At 45.1% G+C, this 11,553-nt stretch overlaps 1 protein-coding gene across 1 annotated transcript in view; it reads right to left on the reverse strand.

The window, feature by feature from the left end:
• Positions 1 to 11,553, reverse strand: part of LOC106809024 (mitogen-activated protein kinase kinase kinase 9-like) — a 60,066-nt gene that overhangs the window by 29,426 nt on the left and 19,087 nt on the right. The window contains exon 2 of the mRNA XM_014811969.1: positions 1,757 to 1,937. Coding sequence (XP_014667455.1) covers positions 1,757 to 1,937 — 181 coding nt within the window. The remainder of the gene's footprint in view (positions 1 to 1,756; positions 1,938 to 11,553) is intronic.

Below are 11,553 nucleotides of genomic sequence, written 5' to 3' on the forward strand. Positions count from 1 at the left end.
CATGTACGCATGTATGCATGCATGCATGATTGCATGTACGCATGTATATGTATGAACGTATTTATGCATGTATGAATAAACTCATGTATGCATGTATGCATGTACGCATGTATGCATGCATGCATGTACGCATGTATGTATGAACGTATTTATGCATGTATGAATAAACTCATGTATGCATGTATGCATGTATGCATGTATGCATGCATGCATGTACGCATGTATGTATGAACGTATTTACGCATGTATGAATGAACGCATGTATGCATGTATGCATGTACGCATGTACATATGTTCGCATGTACTCATGTATGTATGTGCATATGTAGGGACAGTGATTTTCCGCGATCGCAGAAAACAGACGGAAAACACGGAAACGGCCATTGGAAACGGAAAAGATGTTTTCAAACGGAAAAACGCGGAAAACGTAATTTGAACATATTACAACATGGAAATTTCAATAAAATAACACAAAAACAGTCAACAATAGCATTGGTAATGATATGGTTTACATTCAGACAAGTTTCAGAGCGAAATGACTTACAATTACGACTTTTGGTAGCCCTGTGTTTCGGTGCCGGTTCCGGTTTCAAAGGTTGTACCAAATACTTTTTTTTTATGCAAATATATATAAACGGAATTTTGCATTTTTGGTGTGTACAAACTCTATGGCAAAACGGAATTTCCATTTTTTCTTTACTTTGGAACAGAATTTATGCTTTTCCCAAACGGAAAAGGCAATTTTTTGAAACGGAAAATCACTGTCCCGTAAGCATGCATGCATGTATGTATGTACGTATTTACGTATGTATGAATGAACGTATGTGTATATGCATGTATGCATGTACGCATGTATGCATGTATGTATGCATGCATGCATGTATGTATGTACGTATTTACGTATGTATGAATGAACGTATGTGTATATGCATGTATGCATGTATGTATGCATGTATGTATGCATGCATGCATGTATGTATGTACGTATTTACGTATGTATGAATGAACGCATGTATGCATGTATGCATGTTCGCATGTATGCATGCATGTAATTGTATGTATGCACGTACGCATGTATGCATGCATGTATGCATGTAATACGCATGTATGTATGCATGCATGTACGCATGTATGTATGTACGCATGTATGCATGTATGCATGCATGTACGCATGCATGTATGTATGCATGTACGCATGTATGTATGTATGCATGTATGCATGTACGCATGTATGTATGTATGTATGTACGCATGTATGTATGTTCGCATGTACACATGCATGCATGTTCGCATGTATGCACCAATGTATGTACGCATGTACGCATGTATGTATGTAGGCATGTGCGCATGTATGTATGTATGCATGTACGCATGTATGTATGTTCGCATGTACGCATGTACCCATGTATGTTTGCACGCATGTACGTATGTATGCATGTATGTACACATGTACGCATGTACCCATGTATGTTACCTGTTTCTTATTCGTCACGAAATGGTGATAGCAATGAAAAGTGCACAAGTAAGTAGTAACTAGTAATGAAAACGAGAACGCATACATGATGGTAACTAGTAATGAAAACGAGAACCCTCGCCCTACCACCCACACACGCACCACCACCCACACACGCCCCACCACCCACACACGCACCACCACTCACACACGCCCCACTACCCACCCACGCACCACCACCCACCCACGCTCACCCCTCTCTCATGCTCGCATGCATACACATTGCCATCCACCTGTACTCACCTCCACACGTCACTGGACTTGGAGAAGGTTGAGGACTTGATGACTTCGGGTGCCATCCACGCGTACGTGCCCGCCTGGCTCATGTGCGTTGTCTTGTCTACCTCGCGCGCCAGCCCAAAGTCGGTGATCTTCAATGTCTTGCTGCACAGGTCGTTGTCGTCGATTGGTTCCTTCAATAGCACTACAACAACAACAACAACAAGACTGCTGTCAGCAAAGGAGAAGCCTTCCTCTCTGCCTCCTAACTACAGTAGAAGGGTTCAACCGCCTCCTCTTTCTTCTCCTCCTCCTCCTCTCCCTTCTGCTTGCACCACATAGAAGAGCTACTCTGCCTTCTCCTAACCACAGCGGGAGAGTTTCCTCTCTGCCTCCTAAATACAGTAGGAGGGTTCAACTGCCTCCTCTTCCTTCTCCTCCTCCTCCTCCTCCTCTCCCTTTTGCTTGCACCANGCGTGCATTATAATTTGCGTGCACGCTATGTGCATGCGCGGCATTGAGTTGTGCTATTTACTGAGTCCCATGACGCTAGGAATCTAACATGAATGCTGATGCGGTTGATTTTCGCTCAATGAGGGCTCGCTGCGCAGTAAGAGATTCAGTGGCATATTGACCAGTAGTATTGACGAGTCTAGTATATATGATCTAGATTACTGTGTATGACAGTATAGACTCTAAGGAGGGTTACTGATTGTCTCTACGGACAGCATGCCACGCGCAGCGGCATCATAACAGATATTGCTCCCCCCTCCCCTCTCTCTTTCTCTCTACTCTCTCTCTCTCTCTCTCCATCATCTCTCTCTCTCTCTTCTCTTCTCTCTCCTCGTCTCTCTCTTCTCTCGCGTCTCTTCTCTTCTCTCTCTTCTGCTCTCTCTCTCTCTCTACCTCGTCTCTCTCTTTCTCTCTCGCTTCTTTGCCTCTATCTGTTCTCGCTGCTCTTTCGTCTGTCTCTCTGCACTCTTTCTTTGCCTCTCTTCGTATCTCTACTGCGCTCTCTTCTGTTCTTTTTCTCGCTCTCTCTCTCTTTCTTTTTCTCTCTCTCCTCTTTCCTGTCGTGGTTGTGTGTGTTGTGTGTTGTGGTGATGTGTGTCGTCCCGGTGTTTTTCTATCCCAACTTTCTTCTCTCTTCCCGCCTCTCTCGTCCGCTCTCTCTTCTGTGTTCACGCCGATCTTCCCCGTCGACCTTTCCAGTCTGCAAACACGACGTCGATCCGTATAGCACGTCAGCAGTAACTTACACCAATAGCACCCGGCACACGCTATTTCGAAGTAATAACGTACTTAGGTGCTTGTTCGCAATCCGTATTAGTACGCAGTGGTGATCTCGTTAGGCGTGGTGGACAGCTTAAGTCTACACTGCCTAAGCAGTGACTGAGAAGAGAAGCGTGCCTCACGTCAAGGCGTTCATGTATGTCCCTGGACGCATTTTACAACCTCTTCACTCCGACGGCGCGAGAAGACGGTTTGAGGTCGAAGACTATCTACTTTGCGAAAATTCAATGCAAGATATTTTTGACGCTTGATGTCTGTGGCACGGCCGAGCAGCAATTTCACTGTCATGATTTAAAATGCACTGAATAGTGCTTTAAATCTAACTCCCAAGCAGCATTCCATATATCCCTAGCAGTGCCTACACACCACGAAACAGCCATGAAGTCGATGCGTGTGAAGTAACGCACTAATATTTGCCCGTTAATATACCGGTGCCGGCATACGGTATTATAACATCGTTGATCGAGCGCTTCGCGAGCCACAATACATATTAGTATACATGATACAATAATCATATATACCATGTACGGCTGATTAGATGTGAGTATGCTTAGTTATCACGACTGCGGCCGTTAACATTCGGAAAGACGATCGTGTGATTACGCAATTATATCAGGTGATATGTATATATATATATATATATATATATATCTATATATAATATATAATATTATTATTGTTTACCCTGCGTGAGTAAGCCCGCGAGAACTCCCGTCCCATGGTTGAAGTGAACGCTGCAGTGCTCATTGGCACTTCGCCACGTGCGACAATAACAGCGCGGTAGGTATACGCCATCTGCCCTACCCGCACCCACCACGAGCGTCACAGCAAGACGACCCCCTACCCGCAACCCACCGGAGCGCACCAGCAAGCGACCCCTTACCGCAACGCCACCCGGGATCGCAAGCAGGCGACTCGCCTTACCGCACCCACCCGGAGCGCACAGCAAGCGACTCCTACCGCACCTCCACCGGAGCGCACCAGCAGCGCCCCCTACCGCCACCCACCGAGAGCGCACAGGCAGCTCGACCCGCCTTACCGCACCACCCGGACGCGCACAGCAGCCGACCGCCTACCCGCACTACACCGGAGCGTCACAAGCAGTGCCGATCCACCTTAACCGCAACCCATCCGAGACGCGCACAGCAGCCGACCCCTATCCCCGGCCACCCACCAGAGCGCACAGCAGACCGACCCTACCCGACACCCAACCGAGCGAACAGCAGCCGAAACGCCTACCCGCACCAACCCCGGAGCGCACAGCAGCCGCGGACCCCCTACCGCACCCCACCCGGAGCGCACAGGCAGCCGACCCCTACCCGCAACCACCGGAGCGCACAGGCAGCGACCCCTACCGGCACCACCCGAGAGCCGCACACAGTCGCACCCTACCAGCACCCCACCGGATGCGGACACAAGCAAGGTCACGACCCCTACCGCAGCCACCCGGACAGCGCACAGAGCCGACCTACCCGCACCCAACCGAGCAGCGCACAGCAGCCAGAGGTATCAACGGACGAAAAAGTTGACAAGGGTAATAGACGCCGCGCCGTTTCTACGCACGAACCGACGAAGGTTATCGTAGAGAGGTTAAGATTATTTGTGCTATCGCCGAATCTAACAAATGTTTTCACTGCGCAAGACGTATCGTAGTCGCGGAATTAAGGCCCACATTTACTCTCAGCTAGTTTTTAACCCAGTTATGACACGCAGCGGCTGACAGCGCGCGCGTGTTCGATAAGAGAGGAGAGTGAGAAAGGACCGAGAGAGAGAAGGAGAAAGAGAGAGCGAGAGAGACAGAAAAAAAGAGATGGAGCAGGTGGGGGTGAGAAAGAGAGAGGGGGAGAGGAGGAAGACGAGCGAGAAGAGAGAGAAGGGAGAAGAAAGAGAGGGTAAGCAGATAAGACTGCGAGAAAATTGGGTGAAGGGATGAGGAAGGCTGGAGGAGAGAGCTCGCGCGCAAGAGAGGAGAGACAAGACCGAGACGAGAGAGAAGACGATGCGGAGTGAGACAGAGACGAGGACAGGAGTGAAGGAGAGAGAGTGACGAGAGAAGGAGAGACGTGAGAGATGAAGAGAGAGGAGAGAACGAGAAGAGGAGAGAGAGAGAGATGAGAGAGGGACGAGAGAGAGAGAACCTTTCTATCATGTTCTCAGAAAACGAGAGAGAGGAGAGAGAGCCAGGAGAAGAGAGAGAGCGATGAGGAGAGAGAATGAGATGACGAGAGAGACGAATGGAAGGAGGAGACGGAGGAGAGAGAGAGAGAGAGAGAGAGAGAGAGCGAGAGCGAGACCTCTCACAAGAACGGCTTATACCCCCACGGGGGTCTGTCTGAAAAGGCACGCACATAATGGTACAGCGCGCGCACCTATTTGCACCTGAATCCACCAGCTGACGTGCAGCAGAAGGGGTTTTTAACGACTGCCCCTTCTCTCTCTCTCTTCCTGCATTAATACGTTCAGCAAACATGCGCACGTCTGATATATAAATGAGATCTGGAGGGAGCTTGCCCATTGTTACGGTCATCGTCACTGTTTATAGCCATGATGCTGGCGCTTTGGAATCGTGCCAAGGTCAATAGAGACGTGAGCACCCATCTTCCCGGCGTCTTTTTAAAGCCGACAGCCGCATGCACTGCTGTAAAATTAGACATGATTGGTTCTACTGATGAACCCATCCACGAGACCACGGCGGCCCGTTTCCGTGTAAAATACCAAAGTCCCTACAATTGTACTGTATTATACGACGGTAATTGGCATAGTTTACGCTAAAATTTGCAGCGTTAGGGTTCTTATTATTTCGTACCGGTATTTATTGTATATCGCTGTCTGTCTATACGTCGCGGTATCTTTGTTTCGCATTCTCCTTCGCAAGTCTGCTTCAATCCCATGCATACATATTTCACCAATTCTACCTGATTACATGAATAGCATATCTGGATTTTCTATTTTTTTTAATACATGAATGTGACGGACCACTTCCCAACACGGCCGCACACTTCATCACTACAGAAACACCCTCTAGCTCCACGCTAATGCCACCTTGAGAGTTACAGCTAGCAGTTGCAGCTTCTCACTTCGAAATGAAGCCATCTCATTACTTCTTGGTGAATATAGATTATTATTATCCATATTGAAGCCTGCATCACTTGCTTGTGGATTCAAATTATCATTTATCCTTAATCCTTTATCCTTATCAGATCTATTATTATTTTTTATATTGAAGCTATCCTGCTTCCTCGCAGTGATTCAGATGGTTCACTCCCTAATGAAGCTCTCTCATTAGTTGCTGGTAAATTCAGATGATAATTCCCTATATTGAAGCCAACCGAATACTTCACGGTGTTTCCGAATTCTCGATTCTTAATGACGCTTTCATATTACTTCATAGATTCCTATTCGTACTTTAATTTTCGAAGCTACTGTATGAAGCTACGTCTATTCCCCTGTTATATGTACATTAACCTATTGTGGCCAAATGTAGTGTTATATGTAGTGTTAAATGTAGTGTACATCTCTATATATACCTCTCTATATCCCAATATGTACTTGTGACTATGGTTTTACAACACTACACTAAACTTTGGCTACATGATGACATTTCACCTACCAATAACACCACCTAGAATTTTCCATGATAGATTTACGTGTCTTCCCCTCATTCACACATATACGCAACATGCCGAGACTGCTGTTGATCGATCTTTACAGAGCGGATCTTTCTTGGGTGAGTGCGGCTGATATAAACCATGCTTTCACCCCCATGACACAACCCCCACCACATAAACCATATCCCAACTAACGATGGCCCCCCAGCATAAGCCAAGCACTTTGCTTGCGTAAGCTTTACATGTGTGGAATCTTCATCGATCGCTTTCCTTACAGAAGCGAACATTCTTTTCTTATAGAATGCGAGCCTTCGTTCTCTACAGAAACTAAGCTTTCGTTCTCGCGATACAAAACGTGCAATATCCCTATAGAAGCCAAGAGCTTGTTCTCGACACAGCCAGGCCAAGCTCTTACTTTCTATTCGGAATGATTATGCTAACTATAACATGTATATATTACTATATTACTTATATCATATATATATATATAAGAATGGAGGATATATGCTGGTATAATATCGCTACATGCGCTCATAAGCATCTACACAGACTAAACCCTCATCTTTAAAGGCCAAGCACTCATTACTTCTATACGCTAAGGCTGAAGCCATATACCATATAATCTCTTTTTCTGAGAGCCATGCATTGCAAGGTCAGCTTTCCCATCCCCCACGATGCTATTACACTAGCCGGCGTGCAATCATTAACCCACCATGCCCACTGATCCTGGCAGCAATTCATTCAGAAATTTCTGATTGCGAATCGTCGGACTGCATGATATGGCTCGCGCCATGCGCACCGCGAGAATTACTCCGACGAGAGACTGAACATGTAAGCATTCGCATCGAGCTCAGCAACTCCTTGTAATTGTAAAGAGCCATGCTCTGCTGATCACCTACCCGAACGTTCGCTGCATCACCTACCCGAACGTTCGGCCTGATCATCTAGCTCCAACGTTCACTAATAATCTACCATACTAATAGTACTAAATAAAAAAAACGTTTAAATACTAATTAAATGTGCTAGTTAAAAGTGCTAATTAAAAGTCGTTTAGTGGCGCTAGTTAAAGGTACTATATAATAGTAATAGTTTCCATTGCCTTACGACCCTAATGGTCATAATTAACCTTTTCTAGTGTTCATTGATCATCAATGTCCATGGCCTTACTAGTGCAATGTTCATTAATCACACACTATAATTATCATTGATCAGTTTACCTAATTGCCTTACTACCATAATGTTCATTAAATCATCCTATTCCTAATGTTCTTGAACTGATCTACCTAATGTTCATCAATTGCCTACTTAAATGTTCGTTGAATAACCATCCCAATTTTCCTCGATAAAATACCCCAAAACACGTTCATTCAATTATACACAGTTATATCGTATATTTTTCATATTTTTCATGCTAATGTCTCGCCATGCCCACATAAGCCAGTTATATCAACGATACTAGATTTTACCTAGGTCAATGGCGACAGTGTCATGTTTTTTAGGCATGACCTTATTGGAAGTGTGAATCAAGGACATGCAGTGACTACTGCTATTAGTATTATATTGCCTACACTCAACCATGTACGTGCAAACAACTTTGTGACGCTAATACTCGCACAATGCATGCATAGTTTCATCTACATATAGTTACTCTACACGTATACATACGGGTAGATATAAGAAGACGACCACGCGCGATTGAGAGATTTCTATGGGTAGTGCGTGCAGGTTGTCGCGTGCGTGCGTCGTGTCGTGCACGACGTGTAAGACGCAGTTATCTAGCGGCAGACAGTACTAACAGCTTTCAAACATTGGTCGTTACTATAGCGAGAACATAAGCTAATTTTACACAAATGCCTGACAAACTCGAGAATAGTTAAACAATCGTGGCCACTTCGATGGGAAATTTGAGGAGCAGACAAAGAAAATGCAGATGATCTGATTATAGAACACAATTTGCACTCATGAGTACATGCAGCCTGTGTGTATATTATATATATATATATATAATAAAAATAAATATATATATATCCATATATAGGAACATCGGCTTTACAGTCAACGATTTTGATATGCAAATTCTCTTTATTAAACTTCACAATATTGACTGTACTACAAGTAGCAATGATAAAATTCTGGAAGCACCTTGAGGATCGATATGCACTCTGACTCACGCCAGCTAATATGTTCATTGCCGACAGAAAAGAATTGAGTTAAGTTTCCTTGTGATATTCAGAGGAGAGACTCGATCGTGGAGAGGGAACGCGAAACGAGTGAGAAATAGAAGAGCGAGGGACAGAGAATAAGAAATGTGTGTGAGCTACAGAAAAGGAGGTGACTGCATGTGTGGTGTGTGTGTGTGTTGTGTGTGCGTGGTGCGTCGTGCGTGCGTGCTGCCTCTGCGTGCGTGCCGTGCGTGCGTGTGTGTGTGTGAGAGAGAGAGAGAGGATGTAGAGGGAGAGATCAGATGGGAAGGACATGAGACAATAACGAGTGAGTGCAGGTGAGCCTATCAGCATATGAAAGTAGCGTGACACGTGAGAGCAGAGTGTAGACGGGCACGAGACGAGGAGGGACCCGAGATTAGGAGAGAGAGAGATAGAGATCGAGAGGGGGAGGGAGAGCGTGCGACAGAAGGGAAAAGATAGACGGAGAAGAAGACTACCATGCAGCTATCTTATCGATCGGCACGCCTTTCCGAAAGCGGACTCGTCTTCAGCTGCTTGGCTGGCTGCCACTCAGAGCTGCGCTTATTGCGAGACTATATATCCGAGATAAGAACATTGATAATGACCGCATAACAATGAGAGCCTCTGGACAAATTCACACAGAGTGACAGAAACACAGCTTTGTCTCTAGCCGGTGGTAATTCAATTGCTTTTTATCGAACTGGGGTTACGCACGGTACGTACGGCATAGTCAACGCGCCGAGAATTCATCCAATAGCACGCAATTGATTTTTTGCGTGTGGAAAACTGATTCAATTAATTACAGTTCGTATCCAAGTAAAGATGATTGGTATGGCGGAGTAAAGCAGATTGACGTGAGCGGTTACTCACTCTATGCACTCTCTTTGCTAGCTATATAGAAGACGAGACTATATACATATACTCCTACAATGCTAGACTGGATTATCTCGATCTCCTTTCACTTCCTATGAAAGCTCACTACACGTACTTCGTCGCAATCAAATATTTCCGTGTAGAGTACGTGTTCATGTGGCAGTGAGACTTTCTATAAATATATAATTTATCCATGCACGCATATAATCATACTTTATTATTTGAATTGATGGACAATACTACTTAGCATATCAAATAGATTGGGTCTTACCGCCACGCGGTATTACAACTCTGTCACTAATTGCCTTGTACATCTACATCATCAATTTTATTTAGGTTAAGCTTCTTTCATACTTAATTCCCATGTGACCATCCATCTCGAACGGAAACGAAGCACGAAAGAGACGAATGCAACTGCACGTGCGTGCGCTTTCTCATACCACCCCCCCGCCCTTCGAATTTCCGCGAGCACGCGTACATGTGAAGATTCCAATAATAGACCAGAGAAGAAGCTATTGGATGTGATTCGAGGGAAAACGTTGCCGTGGAGACGCGTCATCACAACTGCTCTGCAGCCGAAACGCGCACAGTCGAAACTTCTTCTTCATCTTTATTCCACACACAAAACAAACACGAGGCGAGTCGGAAACGTTTCCTTTTGCTGCGTATGGAGTTAAGACGTCGAACCCCCCCCCCCCCGGCCACAAAGGAAATCTCTTCCCATGTTGAAGAAAACAATAATTAATGCCAGCCAGTCAGCCAAGCCCCAGGGCTACTGCGAGTCTCAATACTGTATATGGAAACTTTCGGCTCGACTGGAGGAGAGACGCTTGGAAGGATGAAGGACACGCTAGTATTAAAGCATGTACAGCGTGCTCACTGCACACATTAGCCCAGACTAACTGCCATGACCTTACCGGAGAGCCAAGCTGTTTTTGAAGAATGGAAGAATAGACGGAGGGGCTTACACATGTATCAGTGAGCATTTCTTATTCGGCGGAAGGCATTTCTGGCACAGAAATGCGCACGCACTCGCCCACACACGCATGCACACAACCACACACGCACGCACGCAAACACACACAGGCGGTATCAGCTTGTAACACATGTAGTAAGATATAGTAAACACATAGTAACAGCTAGTAACACTTAGCTTGTAACACATGTAGTACACATGTGTCATGTAGTAAGATATAGTAAACACATAGTAACAGCTAGTAACACTTAGCTTGTAACACATGTAGTACACATAGTAAGATATAGTAAACACATAGTAACAGCTAGTAACACTTAGCTTGTAACACATGTAGTACACATAGCAAGATATAGTAAACACATAGTAACAGCTAGTAACACTTAGGTTGTAACACATGTAGTACACATAGTAAGATATAGTAAACACATAGTAACAGCTAGTAACACTTAGCTTGTAACACATGTAGTACACAATGACATAGTAACTTAGATATAGTAAACACATAGTAACAGCTAGTAACACTTAGCGGCTTGTAAGCACAATGTAGTAGCACACTGACCTATGTAAGCTTAGATATATGTAAACACATTAGTAAGCAAGGGCTAAGTAACACTATAGGCTTGTATACCACATTTAGTACACTAATACCCCTTTTATACCCCTTTTATACTGGGGTCCGGACCTGAAGCGGAATAACCGGCCAAGTATCAAGGTCGGAACTAAAACATAGCTTACACCGAGCTAAAGTTATCCGGCTCTAGGAGGGTGGTTCAGGCTCCGCATCCAGACCCGAGGCATAACTGTCAGTATAAAAGTATGCTCGCGACTTTAGCTGACGGCTCTAAATTCAACTGAGCAATTTATACGGCATTGCGCACGACTTTA

Source organism: Priapulus caudatus, unplaced genomic scaffold (genome assembly GCF_000485595.1).
Source record: "Priapulus caudatus unplaced genomic scaffold, Priapulus_caudatus-5.0.1 Scaffold323, whole genome shotgun sequence".
In the NCBI taxonomy this organism is placed as follows: domain Eukaryota; kingdom Metazoa; phylum Priapulida; class Priapulimorpha; order Priapulimorphida; family Priapulidae; genus Priapulus; species Priapulus caudatus.